The following is a 15918-nucleotide window of genomic DNA, read 5'->3' on the forward strand; positions in this document are numbered from 1 at the left end:
TACTTGAATATAACATGAAATTCAGCAGTGTATTTTCTAATACTGGCAGTACTCCCTGGCTTTAATTTTTAGTTTCTCAACCTCTTTCTTTCCTTTCAGTGTGTCAACTAATGATGAGCTTGTTATTTTTCTTACCTTTGAAAAGTCCTTTGATACCTCCCATCTTTTTTACCATCTGTGCAAATTTGGTATATTGTGTCAAAAGTTCTTGTACATCTCTCGTTGACACACCTGATCCTCTTGCTACTCTTTGGATTCTTCCTGGTTGCTTACTGAAAACCTTGGCACCATCAGTACTGTCCAGTTCTGTAGGCAAGGGTCAATAACTTTCACGTACACACAATTAACATTCATTGTCAAAGCAGTTACATGCAAATATCTTACACACAGAAAATAAATACAGTGGTGAAACCACCAACCAGATTTAACAAATGTTATCATCTGCTGTGTCTTCATCTGGTTTTTAAAAATTAAACATGGAATATATTCAAAAGAATATTTATAATATCCATAAGCTATAAAAACAATAGAACAAATACACATCTACTCACCCTACAGTTTAAGTAAAATAGAACATTGTGAAAATTTTTCTTTGAAAAAATTTTCTTTGTCCACCCTTTCTATATCTCATATCCAACTGCTCCTCAGAGTATATGCCAGAGGTATAAGGTATATTTCAAAGAGGAACAAAAGTGCTTACCTTAGCTCTAAATAACTATTATCCTTTAAATCATAAATTTAGGCATATAAGCAAGTAGAAGTAGGTAGGTTCTATCTATAGTCAACAGAATAATTGTATATTTCCTATATAATCAAGTAATTACTACTAGTTTTTTAACGCCTTCTGTAACGTAAAGAATGAGTTAATTCCTTCCAGTGTTTTGATAACTCTTAGAATACGAGGTACATTTCTTATGGCATTAGTTGCATACAATCTCAGGAACAAAATTTCTATTATGTTTGCATTCTCTCCACAATATCCCCCAATAAGTGATCACCTAACTTTGATTTAACAACCCCAGGAGAGATGACCCACTATCCAAAATAAGTCAATCTATGCCATTCTAATACCCGTAATCATGGAAAATCTTTTCACATATTAAAATGAAATATGTTTGCCTGACATTCCTTCCTATTTTGCATAGATGTCTCCTTGCCAGGCATAAAGAATAAGGCTTTCAAGTTATTTGAGAGCCATGATGTCTCCTGTGAATTTTCTCCAGGTGACAAATATCCAACTCTTTTGACTGTTCCTCTTATAACATGGTTTAGCACCCCATTTACCACGCTGATTTCCTAACTACATTTTCTAATTTGCCTATGCCCTCTAAGCATACTGTCCAGAAGTGAACTGAAATCCAGGGGAAGACTAATTACTCATGTAATACAAATAAAGATCAAATTATCTCATAATAAACTTATAGTCTGTTAAAACCTCTAAATCCATTTCATAAATGCAGCTTTTAAGCCACATCTTCATGATAAAATATTTAGAAAATGTGTAACATATTCCTTCCAAGAGCTCAAATGGAGTGAGAGAAAGAAGATAGTGAATAACAGCACATCCTGGCAAGCAATAGGAGAGAGTTAAGCAAAAAGCAGAAGGGGACATAATTCAAAGAAGAAAGGAAGTCAGGAAAGGCTCCATGCTGGTGGTTTCTCTTTAACTGTGTAGTCCTGAAGGACAAGTATAAGTAAAGAAGAGAAAAGAGGGCCTCCCTGGTGGCGCAGTGGTTGAGACTCTGCCTGCTGATGCAGGGGACGCAGGTTCGTACCCTGGTCCGGGAAGATTCCACATGCCGCAGAGCGGCTGGGCCCGTGAGCCATGGCCGCTGAGCCTGCGCGTCCGGAGCCTGTGCTCCGCAACGGGAGAGGCCACAACAGTGAGAGGCCCGCATACCGCAAAAAAGAAAAAAAAAAAGAAGAGAAAAGAGCAAGGGATATTCTAGGAAGCAGAACATGGATTCCTAGAATAAATGAAACTAGTTTTGTGTAGAAGGAACAATGCATGGATAAGAGCTGAGAGATTTAAGAGATTATAAAAGTAAGTAAGGACAAAATTATAACAGAACTTGTACACCAGGCTTAGGAGTTGGGAATTCATCACGAAGACAACATAGAGCCACTGAAAGATTTCGATCCCAGAATTGTTATGTTTAGAAAGATTATTCTTGTGGCAGTGAGGAAGGCAGATTAAAAGAGTGAAAGGGCTTCCCTGGTGGCGCAGCGGTTGAAAGTCCGCCTGCCGATGCAGGGAACACGGGTTCGAGCCCTAGTCCGGGAAGATCCCACATGCCGCGGAGTGGCTGGGCCCGTGAGCCATGGCCGCTGAGCCTGTGCTTCACAACGGGAGAGGCCACGACAGTGAGAGGTCCGCGTACCGCAAAAAAAAAAGAGTGAAAAAAGAGAAAGGGAAGTGTCAGGAGGCTACTGTAGCAATCCAGGTAAGGAATGATAAGTGTATGAACTAATTCAGGGGATACAGAGACAAAGAGGAGAGAGAAGATACGAGAAATACTTAGGAAGTATAACTCACTAAGTCTAAGGTGATGTTAAGGTTTCTGTATTGTACTTGAAGTGATGAAATACTCATACGAATGGACTGTGATAAGTTAAGTATGTATATATATTGTAATACCTAGAGCAACCACTAAGAAAACTACTCAAAGAAACATACTAAAAAACATACAAATACATTAAAATAGAATAATAAATAATGTTCAAACAATCCATAGGAAGATAGAAAAGAGAAAACAAAGAACAAAAATCAGAGTGAACAAACAGAACAAAAGATAAAATGGCAGAACTTAAATCCTAATATATAAATAATGTACCAGTTAAAAGATTATCAGAATTATTAAAAAAGAAAAAACATAACATGTTGTTAATATGAAACTCACTTCAAATATAATGATACAGGTAGGTTAAAGGTAAAAGGATAGAAAAAGATATATAATACAAACAACTAATTAAAAGAAAGCTGGAGTGGTTGCATTAATATCAGATAAAGTGGAGCAGGGCAAAGGAGAGCATTACATACATAATGATAAAAGGGTCAGGTCAATTCACTAAGAAGACATAACAATCCTAAATGTGTATGCACCCAACAAAAGAGCTTCAAAATACACGAAGCAAAACTGACACAACTGAAAGGAGAAAAGTTAGGCATCTCAATACCTCTATATCCATAATCAATAGAATGACTAGACAGTAAATCTAAGTTGACCCCAGTTTCTAGCTTGGGTAACTGAATAGATAGGTGGAAGTGTCACTCACCAAAGCAGAAGCACTACATTTTGGAACTGATGTACCTCAGAAAACTCTCAAACGTGTAACAGAGATGTCTGTCCACCATTCAGTGAGCACCTAGACAGGAAGTGATCCAGAGTATAGACTCTCAAGCCAGAAGCCCAGCCTCTCCATTCCCTAGCTAGTGACCTTTGGCAGATTACTCAACTTCCCTGTATCCTAATCTGTAACAGTTAGATTGGATTTTGACCCCAGAATTGTCCCTTAAGAGTTGTTGTGGGTTAAAATATGTAAAGTGCTCAGGACAGTACCTAGGGCAGAATAAACACTCTAGATATGGCTGCAGTTATTAATTCTACATTCAAAACTTTTTTTTTTTTTATTTTGCGGTACGCGGGCATCTCACTGTTGTGGCCCCTCCCGTTGTGGAGCACAGGCTCCGGATGCGCAGGCTCAGTGGCCATGACTCACGGGTCCAGCCGCTCTGCAGCATGTGGGATCTTCCCGGACAGGGGCACGAACCAGTGTCCCCTGCATCGGCAGGCAGACTCTCAACCACTGCGCCACCAGGGAAGCCCTGCACAACTTTTAATAGTGTTGAAGATACACAGATGAGAGAGAAACATTACTTGGGTTACTATGAAGGCCTAGAGATCAGGAAAGACGTAGAGTCTACAAAAAATAATCAGGTAGTAGACAAAGCATAGATGTGGATTAATTATTCAAAACTGAGCAGAATGATAAGAAACACTAGCTGAGGACAGAAAGCTGTAGCATATATTCATTTAAGAGGTTGGGTGAGGATGAGACCAGTGAAAGAGACTAAGTGAACAAGAAAGGTATGTGTAGTTCCCTGGTGGCCTAGTGGTTAGGATTCTGGGCTTTCACTGTCGTGGCCCCGGTTCAATCCCTGATCTGGGAACTGAGATCCTGCAAGCCAAACAGCACAGCCAAAAACACAAACAAACAAAACAAAACAAAACAAAAAAAGCAAACAAAAAAAAGAAACCAATAAAGGTAAGGGTAAAATGGAGAGACGGTATAATGGAAACCAAGAGAAAAAGGTGTTTAACATCCAATGTTGTAAAGGTCAAGAAAAAAACTGAAGAGTATCCATTAGAGTAGACCAGTGGAAGGTTATTGAAAATCTTTATATGATCTATTTCACAGTAGTGGTGGGGAGAGAAGTCAGATTTCAGTAGTTTGGGAACATAAACCATTCTTTTAAGAAGCTTGACTGAAAAGAGAGAGTAAAAGCATGCGGGAGAAGTGAAGCCTAGAAAAGGTGAAATTGTGAACTTAAGAAAGAATGTTTATATATTGATGGGGGAAAAAAGTCAGTAGGTAAGGAGAGACTGCAGCTATAGCAGAGGATTTTACTGATGGAGAGAGAGGTCCTTGAAAAAGCTTTAAGAATGGTTTGTGGCTGTCACAATCTCATAGATAAATCAGCCAAAGGCTGAAAGAATTCAATGCCAAAAGCCTGTATTTCTTTGTAAATAAGAACAGAGATCAAGAGTAGAAGGCCTACAAAAGGGTGATAAATGTTTGGCATGCCTGCTGGGTTCAATCGGAAAGGGTGCTACAAATACTGGGAAAAAGATAAAGAAGTCATGGGTCTAGAGATATTCATGGGCTGAGGACCTGAAAGTACAGGAGAAAGGGATAATGTAGGATTCGAGATAAAGCAGTGTACTTGAGAAGACCAAACCTTGAGAGTTACAGAGCAAAGTAAGCTGGTAAACACTGCATAAACTATCTCTCTCTTACAGATTCCCAATTCATGTTAGCATATTAGAGCTCTGAGGAGACATACAATAAATAAACTTACTAGTGTTTTTTTTTTTAACTCAGCGTTCCCCCAAATTTATTTGACTACCGAACTCCCCTTTTAAGTTATTTCTATCAACACCATAAAGAACTTGTGTTCTCTCCACAGAACTCATTTGGAGAAGCACTATACTAGACATTTCTCTCAATGAGGAGGTCAACCCAGTAATCCCAACCCTTTGAGCAAGAGCTTTCAAGCAGCTAGAAATCTCCCTAACAATCATCTTTCAGTCTAAATTTTCCCCATCTTGTCCACAAGAACATAGTTAAACTCTCAACTTACTGATATTCAGAACATTGTCCTCCAAGTCAAATAATCTACCACCTTACCTTGATCATTCATACTATCCATTATTGTCATTAATTTCTTTAGCCTGGCCATTGACTCTTGTTCATTTCCTTTGCTCATAAAATCTGTTCCGAAACCAGGGATCATCCCCTAAAAGATATATTAAACATAAAATCAATAATAACTTGAGATTAATTGTTCAGAATGTTCACATTTAACTAATGGCTTTAATGTTAATACTAAGTTTTAAAAGTATCTATTTTTACCCAAATATTAAAATAATTAAAGCAAGTGTATCTGTTCTTAGAAATTTTAACAAAAACAAAAGAGGTTAGAAAAAAACTTTTTAGTATAACTAACCAAGATCTGACTGAAGGGGCCCATTTTCATGATATTTTGAAATTGTTCATACATGTCTCGCAACGTAAACTGACCTGAAATACAATATAAATGATGCAGATATATCAGAGAATGAACATTTCCAGTCAATAAAACCTAATGATTTTCCTTAATCATGGGCTCATCTTGAAGCACACTTATAAAATATCCAATCAATAAATATTCACTGAGCAGTTACTACACACAAGATCACAGGATGAATACAGTGGAGACAGATAGATCCTATCCTAGAGAAGCTCATATTCTATCAGAGAAAATGGACATAAATACAGGAAATGTGAAAACAAAGGAGACAAACTATATCTACTAGGATAACTGAAATCAAAAAGTCTGACAACACAAGTTAAAGAGAATGTAGAACAAACAGAACTCTCATATACTGCTGATGAGAATTGTAAAATGGGCAAAAGCACTTTAGAAGATTATTTGGAGTTTCTTACACAGCTTAGCTGTCCATGAACTGGAAAATGGATAGACTCTGAATGAAATACTACTCTCAGCAATAAAAGAACAGGCTATGGGCTTCCCTGGTGGCACAGTGGTTAAGAATCCACTTGCCAATTCAGGGGACACAAGTTCAAGCCCTGGTCTGGGAAGATCCCACATGCCGTGGAGCAACTGAGCCCAAGCACCACAACTACTGAGCCTGCGCTCTAGAGCCTGCGAGCCACAACTACTGAGCCCACGGGCCTCACCTACTGAAGCCCAGGCGCGTAGAGCCCGTGCTCTTGAACAAGAGAAGCCAGCGCAATGAGAAGCCCATGCACTCTAACGAAGAGTAGCCCCCTCTCACCACAACTAGAGAAAGCCCGTGTGTAGTAACGAAGACCCAATGCAGCCAAAAGTAAATAAAATAAATAAATTAAAAAAAAAAAAAGAACAGGCTACAGGTGAGTACAACCACCTGGATGAATATCAAAAATATTATGCTGAGTCACAGAAACCATGTGGGAAAAAAAGATACACTCTAGGATTCCTATAATATGAAGTATTTACTGGGAAGGGGAATAAGCAAACTTTCTAGAGTAATGGAAATATTCTATTTCCTGATGGAGTGTAGATTATTGTGCATTTGTCAAAGTTGATTGAATGATATTCTTAGAATCTGAGCATTTCATCATTATGTAAATTCAGTTAAGGAGAAAAACAGAAAGAACAAGACAAAGGAGAAAGATTATTTTCTATTTTTGTCCAAAGATATAAACAAAAATGGTGTTTGGTTTTAGGCATTCTGAATTTGAAGTAGCAGTACAATATTTTAAAAGAAATGTTATAGCCGGCAGCTAGAAATGCAAAATAAAACAGTGGTAGAGAAGATTAAGGCTAAAATACATATTATACAGAAATGACAACTGAAGCTATGATAAATATAAGAAATCCACTATCATGGAACCCAAGTGAAGAGTCTGAAAATATAAAAGGCAGATAAAACTGTTAAATACTGGGAGCCAAGAGGAAAGAGAAAGGTCACTACATTTGGAAATCAGGAGGCCCTTGGTGATAACAGAAATGAGTAGAATGTTAGAAACAGAAGCAAAATGCAGAGATATAAAGAGAGATCTAGGAGTCAGAAAGCAGACTGACTAGGAATATATTACCCAGTTTAGTGTGGTAGTAGCAGGGGGAAAGAATCAGGCAATAAAGGATAGATTCATTCATTCAACAAATATTTACTAAAGACTTACTAAGTGCCAGAAACTGTACTAGGTACTGTGAACATAAAAGAGGAAGAACACAGCTATGAAACCTACCTTCACTTTCCAGCAGGGAAGACAGACATCAAATCATTGTGATGACTCATACAGCAATTACAGGATCCAATGGAAACATACAGTAGGGGGTTCTAACTTAGTCTAAGGATAAGGTAGAATGTCCCTGAAGCACATTTAAGGAAAGACTTGAAGTATTAGTAGGAGTTAGCCGGTTTGGCTGGGATAAAGAAGGACAGAAGTAGGAAGAAGAGAGAATAACTACCTAACAGGCAGAGGGACCAGCAAGGGCAAAGGCAGAGACAGCAGCGTACATGTGAGAAACTGATAGAAATTCAGCATGACCAGCACGCGGAATGCTAAAAACAATAGTGTCAAAACATGACTCGGAAGATGTGGGTTAGATAGTGGAGTCATTCAAAACTACTCTAAGGGAAATGGGAAGCTACTGAAAGATTTTAGAAAGGTAATAGGATCAAATTTGCATTTCTGAAAGATCATTTCGGCTGAAGTATAAAAAACTGATCCAAGGGGAAGAGTCCAAAAAACTGGAATATCTGTTAAAAGACTTAGAATAAACAATCTAGATAAGAGATGAACTTGCATAGTTGCTGGGAAGTAGGGGATGGAATGGAGATAATTAGGAGGTAGAATCACTAGGACTAATGACTGATCGGAAAAGGACTGGGCAGAGTGAGGAAGAGATGAGTTGATGACAACATCCAAGTTTCTGGCTTTGGCAACAAGACAAATGATGTTAAATTCATAGATGATAACATTGGGGTGGGAGGTTAGGATGGGAAGACAAGGATAAACTGAACTAAATGTCTAAGGAAGATCTAAGCATCTAAACATACAGATATGAGTCTGAAGCTCCAGAGAAAGAAGATGGCCTAGAATGATCCCTGGAAAACATCAACATTTGAGAAGTAAAGGCATAGGCACCTGACAAGATGAATGAGAAGGAGCAAAGAGGCAGGATAGTATGTGGCCATGGAAATTAAGAGTAATACCATTTTGAGAAAAACAGAAATGGTCAATAATATGTTAAATGCTTCTGACATGCTGGACATTTTACATATATCAGCTAATTTAATCTTCACAACTCTATGAAGAAGATAGTATTATCTACTTTTTACACATAAGAAAATTGAGGTTAAGTAATTTGAACATGATTTTTTTCAATTTAATTAATTAATTAATTTGGCTTCACCCTGCGGCATGTGGAACTCCCCAGACCAGGGATTGAACTCGCACCCCCTGCAGTGACAGTGTGGAGTCTTAACCACTGGACCACCAGGGTAGTCCGAGGTTAAGTAATTTGAAAAAGTCACATGTTAGATTAAAAAACTTGAGCTCTTAATCATATTTCAATAGGAGTTGACTTCAATGTGGAGTAAAGAAAACATGTGTGGGTATTTAATCTCATTCTTTTAAATTTCTTTTTATATGTTTTATTACATATAAATATAAAATTTATAAGTAAACAAACAAATCAGAAGAGAGTATTCTAACGTACTTTTAACCTGTTTTACTCCAAGGAACCCAATGAAAGCTTCAATTTTAATCTTAATGCAATTTGATTACAAGAAAGAAAATAAAAACACTCCATTCTACAATTGCTTAGATGCCTGAGATTTAAAATGATTTATATATAAATCTAAAACAGTAAACATTTGAAGAATTGACTTTAATGGATGTATCATTTCAAACAAATTATAGCTTTATCAAAAGAAATCCAGGTAAGTCATCTGAGATCAAATGCTTTTTGCTACTCATATACCATGTTTCAACTTCTCTATAAGTGCTTCATTGTCATCCAACTTCAACTCGTTGACTTTATCTATCAGTCCTTCAATGTCACCCATACCTATAAGACCCAAAAAAGTAAAATTAATAACCAATAGTGTATCTGTTTTACATTATGCAAAATGCATGCACAGACATAATAAGCCTGTGAGATAGGCACTTCACAGGTGAAAAATTGAAGCTGGAGAGGTTAAGTGACAAAGCAGGAACTGCAGCCCAGGGTTTAATTCCAAATTCCATGCTCTCAAACACCTGGAGACATTATGAAAGTTTTGCTGCCATTATCACTGCTATTACTACAACCACATGCTTCTGTATTGAGCTCTAAAACTTTTCCAAGGAACTTTCCATCTAATAGCTCATTTTAACACTCTAACTACAGGAAGCAGATAACCACCATCCTTAGTTTGCAGGTAAAGAAGATAAATCATAGAAGAAAATTATTTTCCTGAGCTAGTTAGCGAGAGGGCAGAATTAAAATCCTAATCTGTCCTAAAAATTCATACTATTTCTTGAAGGTTTTTCTATATCCCCACCACTGTACACACCAAGAAGTTTGCTGATGAAAGGCTGTGTTTTGAAAGGTTCAAAGTCATCTATATGTTCCCCTGTACCAATGAAAATAATTGGACTTTTTGTGGCAGCAACTCTGCAAAGAAAAAGAAAACACAAAATAACCTCAAAAAGGAAAACAAATTTCTAGAAGATTTTAAAGGTAATTAGACAAAGGTACATAGCTCAAGTTTCTTTTCACTAGCTAAAGGAGAACTGTATCAGAGGTACTCCAAAATTCTGTTTCTATTTAAACTTCTTTTACAGACCATACTAGGTCCACCATTGGAATATATTTTAAATGATTAATAAGAAAGCCATAAATACACACACACACACACACACACACATACACACACACACACACACACACACACACACACACACACACACTAAGCCCAAGACACGGGACAATAACATCAATGATACTTACGCACTGAGTGCACCACCTCCTTTTGCATGACCATCAAGTTTTGTCACTATTACTGAGGCTACATCTACTTTATCTTTAAAAGCCTTAGCCTGGGCTTCACAAGCCTGCCCAATGGAGGCATCCATCACATAAACAATGTTATCGGGTTGCTAGAAAATTTAAATAGAAAAGATATATATTTTTACTGACCTTAAGCAAATTTCATCATTAGAAGCTATAAAAAATATTTATTATAATTATTCAATCAATCAGTATTTACTGAGGGAGTACTATGTATTGGGCACCATTTATGTCCTCAGTCAAAGAGATGAATAAGAAAATCCTTATCCTTGTGGGACCTTCATTCTAATCACTGGAGACAGAAAAAAAAATAGGCAAATAAACATTTCAGATGTACAACAATTAAAATGGAACAGAGAAAATCAGTTCTGAGGTGTGAGAGGTTTCTTTCTGTAGGGTGGTCAGGGAAGACCTGTCTGGAGGTAACATTTGAGCTGAGGCCTGAATAAAGAGGAAAAAGTTAAGCAATGATCTAGAGGAATCACACTCTAGACAAATGCAATAGCAACAGTAAATCAGAGAAAAAAAGTAGAAGAGTGTGCGCTGAAAGCAAAATAAATAAAGGACAGATGAGGATATTTCCCTTAGGTCTGCTCACCTAGGTCAAAATAATGGCACAGCTAAACAAAACAAAACAATGTATTAGTATTAATCATTAACCAAAGACTTACTGCCAACACCTCAACGGCAAAACATGGGTTCATAATATGTGCTATAGATTACCTATAAACCACTTCTTCTTCCCGTTATTTCCATCACAATTTTAAAGAGACACTAAATGATTATTAATATTTTTAAATGCTTCATTTTAAAAATCTTTCAAAATTCACCTAAAGCAAATGTTTTTAATTTAATTTAAATAATTTACAGAAAGGAAATTCAACAGCTATTAAAGGTTCTCATTTTTTTTGCTTGTTACTTTTTCTTATACATACTAATAGGATGATTAAGTGAGAAAGGAAATATTTCAATACTCATGAAAATTTCATATTAATGTACAGAAGATTAAGTCCTTATCATACAGACAAAGGAGCCCAAAATAAAAATATATTACTTGGAATCTTTCTTACAGGCAAAAAATAATTTATATGGTTCATAAACTCAATCAGGATTTATAATTAATTTAACCAAAGTCTTAATAATGTTGTTAAATTAAGCTACTTACTATAGCATTAGCAACTTGAAGCATTTCTTCAAACAAAGAGTCTTCTTGTTTATGGCGGCCACTTGTATCAACAATAATAATTTCAAAATTTTCATTTTTGAATTTCTCCACTCCTTCAGAGGCAATGATGACAGGATCCATTTCTGTATAGCTATTTAACATGGAAAAATGACTTAGCAGCAAAACTTCCAAATACGAAAAATTTGGAAACTGTTAGTGCACCCTTAATCTACTCTGAAAAAGTCATAATGATCACAATTTCAATTTAGAAGTATAAAATCTAATAAGTATTAAATATAACAACCCACTTCTAGAGCAGCATGAAGCAGTAATCAGTTTTCCAATTACAAAATCCTGTATGATTCTTTTTTTTAAAATAAATTTATTTAAAAACAATAAATAGCCCCCATATTTATTTATTTATTATTGGCTGCGTTGGGTCTCGGTTGCTGTGCGCAGGCTTTCTCTAGTTACAGTGAGCGGGGGCTACTCTTCGTTTCGGTGCGCGGGCTTCTCATTGTGGTGGCTTCTCTTGTTGTGGAGCACGGGCTCTAGGCATGCAGGCTTCAGTAGTTGTGGCACACGGGCTTCAGCAGTTGTGGCGCACGGGCTTAGTTGTTCCATGGCATGTGGGATCTTTCTGGACCAGGGCTCGAAACCATGTCCCCTACTTTGGCAGGCAGATTCTTAAACACTGCACCACCAGGGAAGCCCAAAATCCTGTATGATTCTGCTGCGTATCTTTTCTGAATGAGCTGTGAATTCCTCAATTTTTTTTACATTTTCTTTAATAACTGAACTTGTATTACATAGTGTTTTAACATGCTTTTCCACTTAACACCCTTTTATAAGCAATGTTTTAAACATATTTATTGGAGTATAATTGCTTTACAATGTTGTGTTATTTACTGCTGTATAGCAAAGTGAATCAGCTATACGTATACATATATCCCCATATCCCCTCCTTCTTGCCTCTCCCTCCCACCCTCCTTATCCCACCAATCTAGGTGGTCACAAAACACGGAGCTGATCTCCCTGTGCTATGCAGCTGCTTCCCACTAACTATCTATTTTACATTTGGTAGTGTATATATATGTCAACGCCACCCTCTCACTTCGTCCCAGCTTACCGTTCCCCCGCCCCGTGTCCTCAAGTCCATTCTCTACGTCTGCATCTTTACTCCTGTCCTGTCCCTAGGTTCATCAGAACCCTTTTTTTCTTTTTAGATTCCATGTATCTGTGTTAGCATACGGTATGTTTTTCTCTTTCTGAGTTACCTCACTCTGTATGACAGACTCTAGGTCCATTCACCTCACTACAAATAACTCAATTTCATTTCTTTTTAAGGCTGAGTAACATTCCATTGTATATATGTGCCACATCTTCTTTATCCATTCATCTGTCGATGGACACTTAGGTTGCTTCCATGTCCTGGCTACTGTAAACAGTGCTACAATGAACACGGGTACATGTGTCTTTTTGAATTATGGTTTTCTCAGGGTATATGCCCAGTAGTGGAATTGATGGGTCATATGCTGGTTCTACTTTTATATCTTTAAGGAACCTCCATACTGTTCTCCATAGTGGATGTATCAATTTACATTCCCACCAAGAGTGCAGGAGGGTTCCCTTTTCTCCACTCCCTCTCCAGCACTGACTGTTTGTAGATTTTTTGATGATGGCCATTCTGACCGGTGTGAGGTGATACCTCACTGTAGTTTTTTTTTTTTTTTTTTTACATCTTTATTGGAGTATAATTGCTTTACAATGGTGTGTTAGTTTCTGCTTTATAACAAAGTGAATCAGCTATACATATGTTCCCATATCTCTTCCCTCTTGCGTCTCCCTCCCTCCCACCCTCCCTATCCCACCCCTCTAGGCGGTCACAAAGCACCGAGCTGATCTCCCTGTGCTATGCGGCTGCTTCCCACTAGCTATCTATTTTACGGTTGGTAGTTTATATATGTCCATGCCACTCTCTCACTTTGTCACAGCTTACCCTTCCCGCTCCCCATATCCTCAAGTCCATTCTGTAGTAGGTGTATGTCTTTATTCCTGTCTTGCCCCTAGGTTCTTCATGACATTTTTTTTTCTTAAATTCCATATATGTGTGTTAGCATACAGTATTTGTCTTTCTCTTTCTGACTTACTTGCAAAGGATTAATCTCCAAAATTTATAAGCAGCTCATGCAGCTCAATAACAAAAAAACAACCCAATCCAAAAATGGGCAGAAGACCTCATTGTAGTTTTGATTTGCATTTCTCTAATGATTACAAATGTTGAGCATCCTTTCATATGTTTGTTGGCAATCTGTGTATCTTCTTTGGAGAAATGTATTTTTAGGCCTTCTGCCCATTTTTTGATTGGATTGTTTGTTCTTTTGATATTGAGCTCCATGAGCTGTTTGTATGTTTTGGAGATTAATCCTTTATCCATTGCTTCGCTTGCAAGTATTTTCTCCCATTCTGAGGGTTGTCTTTTCACCTCCTTTATGATGTCCTTTGCTGTGAAAAGCTTTTACGTTTCATTAGGTCCCATTTGTTTATTTTTGTTTTTATTTCCATTTCTCTAGGAGGTGGGTCAAATAGGATCTTGCTGTGATTTATGTCATAGAGTGTTATACCTGTGTTTTCCTCTAAGAGTTTACATTTAGGTCTTTAATACGTTTTGAGTTTATTTTTGTGTATAGTGTTAGGAAGTGTTCTAATTTCATTCTTTTACATGTACCTGTCCAGTTTTCCCAGCACCACTTATTGAAGAGGCTGTCTTTTCTCCATTGTATATTCTTGCCTCCTTTATTATAGATAAAGTGATCATATGTGCGTGGGTTTAACTCTGGGCTTTCTATCCTGTTCCACTGATCTATATTTCTGTTTTTTCTGCCAGTACCATACTGTCTTGACTACTGTAGCTTTGCAGTACAGTGTGAACTCAGGGAGCCTGATTCCTTCAGCTCCGTTTTTCTTTCTCAAGATTGCTTTGGCTATTCAGGGTCTTTTGTGTTTCCATACAAATTGTGAAATTTTTTCTTCAAGTTCTGTGAAAAATGCTGTTGGTAGTTTGATAGGAATTGCACTGAATCTGTAGATTGCTTTGGGTACTATAGTCATTTTCACAATGTTGATTCTTCCAATCCAAGAACATGGTATATCTCTGCATCTGTTTGTATCGTCTTTAATTTCTTTCAAAAGTGCCTTATAGTTTTCTGTATACAGGTCTTTTGTCTCCTTAGGTAGGTTTATTCCTAGATATTTTATTCTTTTTGTTGCAATGGTAAATTGGAGTGTTTCCTTAATTTCTCTTTCAGATTTTTCATCATTAGTGTATAGGAATGCAAGAGATTTCTGTGCATTAATTTTGTGTCCTGCTACTTTACCAAATTCATTGATTAGCTCTAGCAGTTTTCTGGTAGCATTTTTAGGATTCTCTATGTATAGTATCATGCCATTTGCAAGCAGTGAGAGTTTTACTTCTTTTCCAATTAGGATTCCTTTTATTTCTTTTTCTCCTGATTGCCGTGGCTAAAACTTCCAAAAGTATGTTAAATAATAGTGGTGAGAGTGGGCAGCCTTGTCTTGTTCCTGATCTTAGAGGAAATCATTTCAGTTTTTCATCATTGAGAATAATGTTGGCTGTGGGTTTGTCATATATGGCCTTTATTATGTTGAGGTAGGTTCCCTCTATGCCTATTTCCTGGGGAGTTTTTATCATAAATGGGTGTTGAATTTTGTCGAAAGCTTTTTCTGCATCTATTGAGATGATCATATGGTTTTTATCCTTCAGCTTGTTAATATGGTGTATCACAGATTGATTTGTATATATTGAAGAATCCTTGCATTCCTGGGTTAAACCCCACTTGATCATGGTGTATGATTCTTTTAATGTGTTGTTGGATTCTGTTTGCTAGTATTTTGTTGAGGATTTTTGCATCTATGTTCATCAGTGATACTGGCCTGTAGTTTTCTTTTTTTGTGACAACTTTATCTGCTTTTGGTATCAGGGTGATGGTGGCCTCGAAGAATGAGTTTAGGATTGTTCCTTCCTCTGCTATATTTTGGAAGAGTTTGAGAAGGAGAGGTGTTAGCTCTTCTCTAAATGTTTGATAGAATTTGCCTGTGAAGCCACCTGGTCCTGGACTTTTGTTTGTTGGAAGATTTTTTTAAATATAAATTTATTTATTTATTTTTGGCTGCATGCGGGCTTTCTCTAGTTGCAGTGAGCGGGGGCTACTCTTTGTTGCGGTGCGTGGGCTTCTCATTGCAGTGGCTTCTCTTGTTGTGCAGCACAGGCTCTAGGCACGTAGGCTTCAGTAGTTGTGGCACGTGGGCTCAGTAGTTGTGGCTCGTGAGCTCTAGAGTGCAGGCTCAGTAGTTGTGGAGCACGGGCTTAGTTGCTCTGCAGCATGTGGGGTCTTCCTGGACC

General features: G+C 37.4%; 1 protein-coding gene across 2 annotated transcripts in view; it reads right to left on the reverse strand.

Annotated features, from left to right (window-relative positions):
* LOC132517056 (signal recognition particle subunit SRP54) overlaps positions 1-15918 on the reverse strand; it is a 77964-nt gene that overhangs the window by 46410 nt on the left and 15636 nt on the right. For both annotated transcript variants that reach the window (XM_060143623.1, XM_060143575.1), the window contains exons 7-13: positions 11496-11646; positions 10271-10419; positions 9834-9934; positions 9260-9346; positions 5729-5802; positions 5410-5518; positions 136-306 (exon numbers count right to left, since the gene is read on the reverse strand). In XM_060143623.1, the coding sequence (XP_059999606.1) occupies positions 136-306; positions 5410-5518; positions 5729-5802; positions 9260-9346; positions 9834-9934; positions 10271-10419; positions 11496-11646 (842 nt within the window). The remainder of the gene's footprint in view (positions 1-135; positions 307-5409; positions 5519-5728; positions 5803-9259; positions 9347-9833; positions 9935-10270; positions 10420-11495; positions 11647-15918) is intronic.

The sequence above is a fragment of the Lagenorhynchus albirostris genome, chromosome 1 (assembly GCF_949774975.1).
Source record: "Lagenorhynchus albirostris chromosome 1, mLagAlb1.1, whole genome shotgun sequence".
Lineage (NCBI taxonomy): Eukaryota > Metazoa > Chordata > Mammalia > Artiodactyla > Delphinidae > Lagenorhynchus > Lagenorhynchus albirostris.